At 37.5% G+C, this 12971-nt stretch overlaps 1 protein-coding gene across 1 annotated transcript in view; it reads left to right on the top strand.

Moving 5' to 3' along the window:
• Positions 1-642: 642 nt before the first annotated feature.
• The window catches only part of HSF5 (heat shock transcription factor 5), a gene marked incomplete at both ends in the record, with an annotated part of 36345 nt that continues 24016 nt past the window's right edge, over positions 643-12971 (top strand). Inside the window, 2 exons of the mRNA XM_081028741.1 lie at positions 643-1267; positions 4055-4429. Coding sequence (XP_080884867.1) covers positions 643-1267; positions 4055-4429 — 1000 coding nt within the window. The remainder of the gene's footprint in view (positions 1268-4054; positions 4430-12971) is intronic.

The following is a 12971-nucleotide window of genomic DNA, read 5'->3' on the forward strand; positions in this document are numbered from 1 at the left end:
AAACCTTGGCTTAAAAGAGTATACCTGAAATATATAAAATGCTATCTAAAAGGTGACTTTTTACTCAGGCTACTACCCCACCATCAACATTTTTATGTGGAGAGATGAGCAATTCAATTGTTAGTACAGAGATTATAGAGTGAGGCCCTTTGTTCCCAAGAAGGACTGACTTTGTATTGCCAAATGCACACTTGCTGAGTTCTAAATCCCCGCACGCTGGTTGCGGTGAATGAAGTACGCGAATGTTAGTATTCCGTGATGGATAACTGGGCTTGTTTCTTTGTGGAACTTAACACTGCCTGGTGGGCAGCAGCTCCCAGCCCCAGTAGGCGGTGTTAGGACGCCCAGGGAATGTGACCCCTCTGCCGGGCCGCACGTGGCCGGGGCGTCGGGCAGCGGGGCAGGCGAGCGCGCTGCGCCGAGGGGGCTGGGCCTGCCCTGGCAGCACCGCGCGGCGGGAACTCGAGGCCCCATTGGCTGCGCGATAGGGCGCGGCCGGGACTCGTGCGCCAACGGTCCCCGAGTCTGTGGAGGCCGGGCGCTGGCAGGAGGGGGCAGGGCGAAGCGAAGGCCGTGGGGGATCGAGAACGGGGTGGGAGAGCCAGGCTCGGCGGGGCGAGGCCCAGGGCCCCGGAGGGGGCGATGGAGGAGGCGCTGCTCTCCACCCCCATCAACCCCAACAACTTTCCCGCCAAACTGTGGCGGCTGGTGAACAGCCCTCGGTACCGCTCGATCCGCTGGGACGGCCGTGGTGAGGGGCTGCTCATCGACCAGCCGCTCTTCGAGGCCGAGCTGCTCAGCCCGCCTGGGGCCGGGGCCGGGGCCGGGGCCGGGGGCGGTGGTGGGGCCGCGGGCGTCGGGGGCGGCGGCGTCGGGGGTGCGGGCGCTGAGCCTGAGCTCTTCAAAACCACCAACTTCACCAGCTTCATCCGCCAACTCAACCTCTACGGCTTCCGCAAGGTGGTGTTGGGCGGGCCGGGCGCTCCAGGGCCTGGGCCGGGGCCGGGGGGCGGCGGGCCGGCGGGCGACGGGCCGCTCCACCACTTCCACAGCCCGCACTTCCGCCGCGACCAGCCGCAGCTGCTCGTGCACCTCAAGAGGCTCACCAGCGCCAACAAGGCCAAGCTGGCGGCCGGCCTGGAGGTGCCCTGCCGGCCGCCCAACCGCTTCCAGAGGCTCCTGATCACGTCGGCCTCCGCCTCGGCCTCCACCTCCCCGCTGCAGCACCAGGAGCCGCCGCCCGCAGGGCCCCGGCCGGAGCCGCACGGTGAGTCCCATCTGGCCTCCTCGGCCCTCACCCACTGCAGGGCACAGGGGCTCAGGGAGCAACCACCACTTCAAAGCTCATTGTCACACAGCCTCACCGTTGAGGTATCCGAAAGGAGCCCAGGATCCATTTTCTGCCGTACTTCCCCAGAAGCAGGTCATGTCCCCTGCAGCGTCCTCACTAGCACCAGCGCCCCCTATCTGCCAGCACCTCCTCAGGAAGGAGTCCGAGGCATGCAGTCCCTTCTATGTCCGCTAGTAGCTCAAGGGACCTCGGCTTTAGGCTCGCTCTCTGCTCTTCCTGTATCCTTGAAATCCAGATCTCCATTGCCATTGACCTTCTAAACACTGTGAACATCTAGAATAAGCAGCCCTTTGTCTGGAGGAAACACAGAATGGCTTCCTTTGCTCTAGTAGGAAGCAAAACAGAGTTACTGGACAGGCTGAGAATATGATGAAGGTCAAGGCAGGAAGGAAGAAAGCCGCGGTCAAGGAAACTGAGAACATTTACACCAACCAAGGGAAAGTGAACGAGATACCTTGAGTGGAAGTTTGTCCTTGGAGAGGGTTGCCATCTTCCACCCCTTGACACAGCTATGAAATCTTGGAAGAAGTGTTTTGAGAATAATCATATTTTAGGATCCAAGTAATGGATAGGACAACAGACGTTGTTTATGTATCTCAAAAACAAATATATATTTTATTGTTTACTAGATGTTGTCCCTATGTAGAATGAATTGGCTAAACAGTACCTTCGTTGTAGCTAAGCAGAGCAGAGGCTTATTTAAGATGTTACGGTTGGATACATGGAAGGCAAAAATGATTTTCTTTGCAGCTTTCAAGTTTTAGTTAAAAAGAATATTAGAAAGCTTGTATTTACAGCTTTCGATTTTTCACTATTGGCTGCAGTCTTTCAGTATTGAAAAAATTTTGTATGTATAAATCTGTATTTACTAAAAGAAATTCTGTGATAGAAAGTTATTTTATAAACTTGATGACTGGTACTCTTCCCCTTCTTCCAGGAAGGTGAGGTGGCAATATACCCTTTCTCTATTTAAAGAGTCGAGGATATGAAGTCCAAGAAAGCAACAGGATATAATATTGAGAATTCATTCTTTATCTTCAACTAGGAGAGTAATAGAAATATTTTCAGGTTATGTTAACATGGATTTAGATTGTTACTTATTTCATTGATCTAATCACTCAGTCCTGAGAATAACTTAGTTTAAATTGTCGAATCTTATTTCAGGACCCAGTGATGTAGATACACTCCCAAATTCCACCTTTTATTAAATATCTGACTACTTGCTTATGGGGGGGAGGAAGACTTTCCTCTACCCCCAGGCTTCTGACTGATGTAATAATCAAATAGACATGAAACAAATTAGCAAGAGGAAATGAGCAGATTTAATACATACATTTGGGAACCCTACACAGAGAGTCAGGGACCCCACATGCAGGAGACGTAGGGAGACAGAAAGGGAACAGGGGTAGATAAGACATCCTGAGCTGGGGATGAAGTAAAAAAAAAAAAAAAAAAAAAAAAAAACACCCATGGATTTAACATAAAAATATCTGGGTTACTTTTCAGTTATGGAAATCTTCTAAAATATACAAATGGAAATAACAGTATGTTCAGTTTAATCTAAGCCCAGGAGTATGAATGATGCAGCACTTTGTTCTTTTGGAATTTAGAAGATAAGGGATTAGGTTGTGTCCATGGAGTTTAGAAGATAAGGGATTACCGTTCTACATGTTGGTATGTGCAGAAGGTATGTCAGGTGTGGATTGCCTACACCATAGGCTTGGTTCACTAGGGAATTATGTTACTGGATTGGGTGAGATGTAATTCTAAGTTCAAGAATACTGGCCCAACTTTGTGTTGCTTTAATTCCATGTTCTAAGTCCTTGACTCTTCTATTTTTCCTCATGTAATTTGTATTCTGCTCGAATTGCCTTGGTTATATGCCTGACTACACTGCTACTTTCTTGTTTCCATTTTGTTTTCTGTGTTTTACTTTACCTTGTTTCCCCAAAAATAAGACCTAGCCGAATAATCAGCTCTAATGCGTCTTTTGGAGCAAAAATTAACATAAGACCTGGTCTTATTTTCCCAGTCTTTTCTTATATTACGTAAGACCGGGTTTTATAGTAATTTTTGCTCCAAAAGATGCATTAGAGCTGACTGTCTAGATAGGTCTTATTTTCAGGGAAACAGGGTAGTTTATGGTTTGAACACTTCTATGTCTTTTACAGTAGAATCCTATACATTAAATTTCTTTTTGGTTTGTGTTATTCTTATTTGTTCCACAGTTATTTCTTTTAAGAATATGATTAAGTGCCTATTTTTGTGCCTATTATTAACGTTCCTGAATGATTGGAAAGACTGAATGGAATTTCTAAAACTTCTAGGAAGTAGTTTACAATTAGAAAAATCTGGGTCAGTCAATTGAGGTAAAAGGTATGATGACTGAATAATTTAAAAGAGGCTTTTAACACTGGATATTTGATTTAATACTTGACTTAATTTTAGAGTTTGGCCACTTTGTCTTTTATGAGTCATATTGAGAACCAAACAAAAGTTTGATTATTTTTTCAGCATTATATGTATAATCTCATATTCTGGATTCTGAACGTTTTTACCAGTACTAGATTTCTGTTGTGTTAAAAATGCCTGAGAATGCAACATTCCATAGGTGAAGAGTAGAGCGTATTTTGTGACTTTGGGTTTACTATATCCAGGGGTGTAATGTAAAATTAACAAATGTGTTCTTTCTCTTTTATGCAGGACCAGTGGCTGTAGGACAATTCCACCGGTCATTCCGGCGAGATAGTTTGTCTCCTTACTCCTACGTATCAACTTCATCCCACAACCACAATACTTTCCCTCTGAAAAGTTTAGATCGGACCCCGATTCCTCCTAGAACGTGGCAGAACTCCCTTGGGATGCACCCAGGACAAGTGGAAACGTCTCCCACTTTTTCAGATAAAAGCGTTCAATTTCCTGTACTGCAGAGGTTTCCAACTGAAGTTACGTATACTCTGCAGCCCAGCACCACATCTGTGCATGTTCAGCCAGGTCCTCAAACAATGGCCAGCTCCTCCCAAAAATACAGTAACTATACACCCTCAGCGCAGTACTCCCAAGCCTACTATCCAACAGGTATGAGAAATTGAAGTTCAGTGGATTCTCTTAAAGTACGTTATAGTGAGTGTATATATATATATATATATATACATATATATATATGTATATATATATATATATATATATTTTTTTTTTTTTAAGGTTTTATTGGGGAAGGGGAACAGGACTTTATTGGGGAACAGTGTGTACTTCCAGGACTTTTTTTTTTTCCCAAGTCAAGTTGTTGTCCTTTCAATCTTAGCTGTGGAGGGTGCCGTTCAGCTTCAAGTTGGTGTCCTTTCAGTCTTAGTTGTAGAGGGCGCAGGTCAGCTCAAGGTCCAGTTGCCTTTGCTAGTTGCAGGGGCCGCAGCCCACCATCCCTTGTGGGACTCGGGGAATTGAACTGGCAACCTTGTGGTTGACAGCCCACTGGCCCATGTGGGAATCGAACCGGCAGCCTTCGGAGTTAGGAGCATGGAGCTCTAACGGCCTGAGCCACAGGGCCGGCCACGAGCATTTATATTTTTAAATTCATTTCTGCATGATTAAACAAAAAGAGGAATATACACCTAATAAACGTCAAAGATTTCTCATCAAGACATAGTTTTAAGCAATATAGAAAGTTTCATTGTTTTCTTAAGGATTGTGAAGATTCTGTTAGTGCATAAAGGTGGATGTTTTTAGTGAAACTTAAATATTCAAAATGTGTCCTAATAATGAAATTAATACTTAGTACATTGGAACCTTGCTGTAACTCTGTCCTTGGTGCAGAATTTTTTTTTCTTTTTTAAAAAATATTTATATACATATCATATATTTTATATTTTTAAATTTTATAGGTGAGATTACCTACCTTATAATAAAATTATTTTAGTATCTCAGCAATGAACTTTAATTAAAGAACATACTCTCCATCTCTTAAAACTAAATTATATCCTTTTAGTAAAAACGTGATGGTGTGGTTTAACAGTAAAGTCCCTGCAATGTTAATCCCAGCCAACTAAGAACTGGGGAGTAGTAGAGAGGAGAACCTGACAATGACAAGCAAGGGCATTTAATACCTACTGGTAAATCTCAAGCTGCTAATTGGAATCCTTATATGATAGTGACCATCTGTGTAGCTTTTGGGTGCGTGTCTTTTTTTCCTTTTTTTTGGGGGGGGGTACATTTTTGCAAGATAATAGCCTTATCATTTTATTCAAATATATATTCTATTTTGCAGAGGCAATATAGCCATGGTGTGTGTTTCATCATGTAGTGTGCTTTACACAGAGTGATGAAATAGGGCAATAGAAACAAGACAAGGGTCAAGGCTTTCAGAAAAGACCAGAGAGAGAAGAAAGGGTACATTTCTTTTCCCTATGAATTAAGACTCTAAGAATATTGGTTTTCTCAGATATGTAGATCTGGAAGCAATCTCTAGAGGTATTTTGTTAGACTGTTTTTCTCAGGCAGGACGAAATCAAAAGCTAAAATAAGTGGAAGGGAATGTAAATTAGATAAGGGAATTAAATAGTTTGTTGCCTTTTAAAAGTTGTAAATCTGGTAACTATTCTATTTGTAACAGAACTCACCATTTTATAGCTGTAATATCCAATTATCTTCTTTTACTGTCAGCTCATTGCATTCTATCTAAATATAGTAGTAGAAGGAATTGCCTTATTTTTTGAAAGCATTTAAGTTTAATAATAAAAGAATAAAACGAGTTTAAATTACATTGGATTTTATAGATTATTAGAGCTGCTACTGTTTTCATGGATGGCGTTGAGAAGAAAAAGGGAAAGAATTATACAGAGTAAGGAAGATTTAGCACTTTTAATCATTTTGCCTATTAGAAATTAGAAAAACCTTTTATACCTTTTTATATGGAAAAAGGTTGAGGCCTAGTATTTTTCCAGACTATCAGCTACTTCTTTGAAGAACAAAAATATGTGTGTGATCTTTTAAACAGAAGATGACTAATTTCATGTTATAAGTTATATATCTTATGTATAGCAACAAATAGGGTCAGATTTTTATTAATCCAATATTTTAATAATTAGCATTGCTATCTGAATTATAATTTTGGCTGTATTTCCTTTATGCATGGAATGTATATGTGTATGGTATATATTGAGTATTACAATTTTAATATAGTTTTTTCCTTTCTTAAATATGTATACATTTTCTTGGCACCCTCTGCATACTGATAACAAAAGATGAATGCAAGTCACATTTGACTTCTGCAATTACAAGAGGTGCTCAAAGTGGTTACCATTAGCATCCAGACACTTCTGATTATGGCAAACTACTGTTTGAGCAACATTGACCAAAGTGTCCACTTGTATACATTTTTGTGTCACCCCCAGTATACAGAGAGACAGTGTGTGTCTTCCTTACACTTGTTTTATATTTTGTGGCCCATCAACTGGACAGTAACTCTACCTCCCCTCCTTTTACCAATAAATGTTTTCCTTTCCTTTCCTAACCTCCCTCCAAGCTCCCTTTTTTAAACTACTGAAGACTCAGAAGCCTCTGAGGAGTCGAAATTTGGAAGGACTGCAGCAGGGAGATGTAAAAATGTGGTTGACCTTCCAATTTGGAATTTTGGAGGCATTTTCCTATGGACATATAAGATATGGTGCTTAGGTTTTATATTGCTATTAGTCCTACACTTACAGTGCAGATGGTTATGTTCTGGCTCAGGAGCCAAACTAGTCTGTATGATGTTTCTATGGGAAAATGCATTCCAAGTTCCAACAATTATCTTGGAAACTCCTAGTTCTAAATTTTATGGGAACCACTTACATATTATTTACTAGAAAACACTACTAATGAATATTATTCATTCATTATAAAAATACAATTTGTTAAATTATTATGATTTAGGATATGTTATTTAAAAATATTTTATGTTAAGTTGGTTGTAAATTTATAAACTGAAAATTGCCTCCAAGAGTTCAAGATAAAGACAAGGAAAGAGACATTTAAAGAACAAGTAAGTGTTGCTGATGTTTTGATAATATACAATGCATATGAAATATAATTTTGTGTTACCTGAATTTTTGTTTTGTCTTCTTTAATAGGGATAATTGAAATAACTGAAGTTTCTGAGGTTATAAAAATAAGAAATCTCATGCTGTCATGATGACTTCTAATACATAGAGTAGTTTTATGATATAATGAAGGCAAAACTTCTTTGAACATACTGAAGTACTATATAAATAAAAAGTTGTATTGTTAAATACAAAAGACCTGCTATGGAAAATAAAATGCCATTAAAAATACTGTACGAGTACTTAATTTTTCCAAATTTTAGGTGAAGGAAGCAAAAAGTAATGAATTTAACTAATATTTAGTAAGTATCTGTTTATGGAGAGCATTACAAATGACTTTCCCAAAGTTGAATAGAACATCATCTCAGAAACAGGATAATAATCACGCCCAAATTGAGCTCTTTAAGTCCTAATTAAATAACTGATTTTGGAATAATGATCATACTTGAAACCTTTCAAAATGAACTGTAAGACTTGAGGTTTGGATCAAATTTTAATAAAAAACAACATCCAACTTCATTTAAACATTAGTTATATTGAAAATAAACTTGGATCTGGTCTTCCAATAGTATAACCAGTAAATTTTGAATTTTGTAATATTTTATAAATTATTAATTTCCATAGTAAAGCCAAACATTGAGACTAAAAAATTGCTATCAGATTGACTCATAAAATGACTCATTTGAATAATTTCTTACATTTTTCATTCCTTTCTTGAAGTGTCCAGTTTTTTGCCTAGCTTGTTTGCATTTTTTTCACTCTTATCACTCTTTCAAAGACAACATGTTGTAGATCCAGTAGTAGTTGATTCTTTTTAGTTTTGCCCTATCTTGAATTCAGTTTTTTTCCTCTTACGTCATTTTCAGTGTGCTACTATAATTTAATTTCACTTTGTATAAAAAGCTTTATTTTAGACCTTTATATTTTACTCATTCTCTCTATATTTAAACATATATAGGAATATTAATGTATTCATATTTATGTATAGAGAGAGTCCTGTATTGAGGAGTTGTTTTTTTTACTAGTATTATTTGTTTTTTCAAAGTTAAGTTTTAAACTGAAAGCAGTGATTAGCAATTTGTAGCTGCTCTGCCTCTCATATTTTACTTAACAAATATTTATATAGCAGTCATTATGACCAGGCACTGTTCCAAGTACTTTCCATATATTCATTCATTTAATCCTCACAACAACCTTATAAGTAGGGAATGTAATTATGCTCATTTTATAGCTTAGGAAACCAAAGCACAGCTAGGCAGAGAGGCAGGGCTGGGAACAAACCCAGGCAAACTGACTCAATAGTCCATTCTTTTGGGCACTGTGCCCTGCTGCCTGCCTGCCTCCTGCCTCTCATACAAAGAGGGATATTTTGTTTTGTTTTGCTTTGCTTTTGAGAGACTCTTTCCTGGTAGATCTCTTCCCCAGAGTTAGTTACTCCCATATAGTTAGTTACTATAGGGTAGACAATAGAGATTGGTGGAGGGACCTTCCCTTCTTTTCTACTAGTGGTAGTGGGACTGCTCAAGCAGAGAAAACACACTTCAGCTGCTAGAGTAGGAGCCCACTTTGGGACCTGTGAGGAGTGGGGCTCCCTCTAATTCATTTCTGTACCCCCCCTACACCTAGCATTGTGCTTGGCTATACTGGACCCTTAGTAAATAATTTATTGTGTGGAATGAAATAATTCTAGAATGTCTCAGTTTTGCAGTTAATCATCTGACATGACCTTCAAAGTGGCAATAATAGTTTGGGTCAGGGATTAGGTGAATTAATATATGTGAATAGACTATAAAATTTAAAACACTATACATATAAAGGATAAAATATTTTAAAACCTGTCTTTCAAATGAGCCTAGATATTAACACTTTAAAAGCTAAATCAAGTAAGGGGTGGCTGGTTAGCTGAGTTGGTTAGAGCATGGTGCTGATAACACCAAGGTTGCCGGTTTGATCCCCGCAAGGGCCACTGTGAGCTGCGCCCTCCTTAAAAAAAAAAAAAAAAAAGCTAAATCAAGTAATTTTTAAGAATATATATATTCCCCCCCCCAAGGTGCATATGATTTTTAAATTTTTTATTGGAAAAATATATCTTATTATTTTTAAATTTTTCTGAATTGACTATTGGACAAAAAGAGTTGCTTATTATTGTTTTAAAGTACATTTAAATTCTAAAGAGTTGATCTTTAAGCTTCTAATCCTGCATAATACACATAAACAAATATAGAATCTGGAATTATAAGAACTTTCCAATGCTGTTATCCTTGTGCTCAGGTAGTCTATATTGTCAATTTCTCTGAAAAGGCCTGATTTTGTTCTTATAGAAAGAGGGATTTGGCATAGATACACCAGAAAGTTCTCTTTAGTTGCCAGAAGAAACTAAGCAAAAGCACAGTTATATTTGCCTTTCTTTTATTGAGGTAAAATATACATAATACAGAATTTACCATTTTAACCATTTTTAAGTATACAGTCCTATGGCATTAAATATATTCACGTTGTTGTACTAGCACCACCACCATCCCTCTCCAGACCTTTTTCATCTTCCCCAACTAAACTCCAGACCCATTAACACTAACTTCACATTCCTCTCTCCCCCCAGCTCCTGGCAACCATCATTTTACTTTCTTAAAGAATTTGACAACTATAGGAATCTCATGTAATGAGGATTCATACAATATTTGTCTTCTTGTGGTTGACTTATTTCACTTAGCATAATATCTTCAAGATTCATTGATGTAGCATATTTTGATGTAGCAAGATTTCCATTTTAATGCTGAATGGTTTTCCATTGTATGTATGTACTACGTCTCACCCATTTATCTGTTGATAGACACTGCGTTGCTTCCACCTTTTGGCTGTTGTGACTAATGCTGCTGCATAGGTGCACAAATATCTGTTCTGCTTTCACTTCTTTTGGGTATATGCCCAAGATGACCTGCTCTTACCTTACCATCAGTGAGATGTTGGGGTTCTAGTTGCTATAGTAACTTATCTTGAAATTAATTTACTATTTGGATGTTTTTCCTTTTGAGCATTTATATACCAGGCAATTTTCCCACTGTTGACACAGTACTACTATTCTGGAGTAGATTCAAGTTCAAAACAATTATATATTTGAGTTACCTCCAAAAAATAAAGTGTATGGACCTGTTTTGCTAACCTATAATGGAAAAGAAAATTTTTATCTTTAGATAATTTTTAGTAATCTGGCTTCTTTTATTACTAGAATTGTTTTAAAAATATAATCAACTCATATTTATATCTGAACTAGAATCTTGTCCATTATTTCCAGTTTTTCATTCTACATACAATTTAATGCCTTAAGTGAACACTGTCTTCAGGAAGACACTGGAAGATCTTTATGCAGAAGGTGTTTTAGGACATAGTGATAAACTCAGTTTTATAAATGTTAGTGTTTCGCAATGCTTTAATAATGCACACTAGATTAATTTGTCATGTGGTAAGAACCTAGTTGCATTTCTATAGCTATGTTTTCATATTTAATGAACCTACTAATCTATTTTGTTGACTATACAAAGTAGGACTGCACTGGTAAGGAAATAACCATTGAGGAATCTTTTTGGATTATCTATTCAAGTCCTTTTCTTCATACAATTACCTTTCACCTTTCTATTTGTTACTGGACACTTTAAAGAACATTCACTATTTTGCCGTTTCCTTAGATAACCAAATCAGCTATCAACTATATATTAATATATTCTGTTGTATTTCTATTTTATTTCTCCAAGAAATTTATTTTAAAGTATATTTAAACAACTATTCAAAATGTTTAAACCAGTGGAGTCAAACTTAGCAGTATCTGCAAATTAAAGCTAATATCTTTCATTGATTTATTTTTAACAAAACACTTTGATGGTGGTGCCCTGATGGGTGAAAAACCTTTACCTTCTCACTGAGTCTTTTCCTGCCGCTAGGGGGCTAGATTTTCCTTAACTGTTGTAATAAAACTCTAGGAAAAAAATCCCAGTTTTTTTGAGTTTTGGCAAACCCTGCAGACCTCTCCTCAGTGTTTGGCTTTTTTTCATTTAACTTATTTCTTAGGATATTTATGCTTTAAAATATGCTGGGAAATCAAATTCAAACCCCAAACATTTTAATTGTATATTTGAATACTCTCCCAGAATAAAGTGTAAGAACCTGTTTGCCTAACGTCTATTGGAAGTGACAACAGCTTGAATTTTATGTGGCCATCTTAGTAATATCTGGCTTTTTTAATCGCTGGAATTGTTAAAATGATATCATTTAGAAGACAGCAACCCTTATATTTCTATCTGAACTACTATTCTGTCCATTATTTAAAGTTTTTTACTTTCATGTGCAAAATTTAATGCCATAAGTTGCACATTGATGTAATAAGAAAATATTTATTTCTAGTATATCTTTATGAACTTCTGACATTTTAAAAATCAGTAGTCAATAATGGAGAAATAGGGAAGCATTTCAATATATTTTTATAACCATTAGTCTAATTTACTTTCAAAGATTATGGAAGGCAATTAGTTATTTTATTAGCACACTCAAAATATGAAAAATGTGGACATAAAAAGAGAAAGTTGCCACTTTATAATAAAAACACCTTAAAAATATTTAGCAAGTAGAGTCCTAGTAAAATTAAAAACCTACATTTTAGGAAGAAGGAAAGATTAGAGAAGTACTGTGATATATTAAAGGGCATGTGCTTTGGAGTTTGATTACTGCCTCTGTTACTACCAGCTTTGTGACTTGCAACAAATTATTTAACATCTCTGAGCTTTAGTTTCCTTACTTTTGTAAAGTAATGTTAATACCTCAGTCAGTTGTTTGGATTAAATGAAGCAAAATATGTAAAGCACCTAGTACTGTGCTTGGGACATGGTAGGTGAGCAATAAATGTCATCCTCTGTTTAATACAAAGGTGTGATGTTATAACTGATTCTCATTCATTTTGGAGAGTCTCTCTCTGGAAAAGAGATTATTATTAAGACTGCATCTGTAAGTATAACTATCCCACTATAAAGAGTTCAGTCTTTTCATGGTATACTAGCTATAGAGAGAAAGTTTGGAAAAATGTATTTCTTTAGTTAAAAATAATAGCAGTGTGAGCTGTTTATTTATGTATTGATTGCTTACTGTATGCCAGTACTAAGTGCTTTATGCATATTAACTCATTCATTCCTCACAACAAACTTGTTAGGTAGGTACTATTATTATCCCTATTCTAATAGGATGCAGAAACCGAGGTCCAAAGAGATTAACCTTGCTCAAGTTTATTCAGCTATTAAATTTTTGTATCTGGGCTCCTGGATCTCCAGGATCTTCAGTCTGGCTGTAGGATCTGAATTCCTAACTCCTTTTCTAAATGGTTAAAACATTTTTTGCATAGATTTCACTGGATGCATTATATAATACTAGGAATGTTTGGAGAGTATTTCATACTTATCCTCAAAAACACACCCTCCTGCAAATGTTTGTTACTGTTAAAATGATTGAAATAATTATTTTGTAATTCTAAATATGTTCTGATATTTTTAACAAAAGGAAAT

The sequence above is a fragment of the Rhinolophus hipposideros genome (genome assembly GCF_964194185.1).
Source record: "Rhinolophus hipposideros genome assembly, chromosome: 20".
In the NCBI taxonomy this organism is placed as follows: Eukaryota; Metazoa; Chordata; class Mammalia; order Chiroptera; family Rhinolophidae; genus Rhinolophus; species Rhinolophus hipposideros.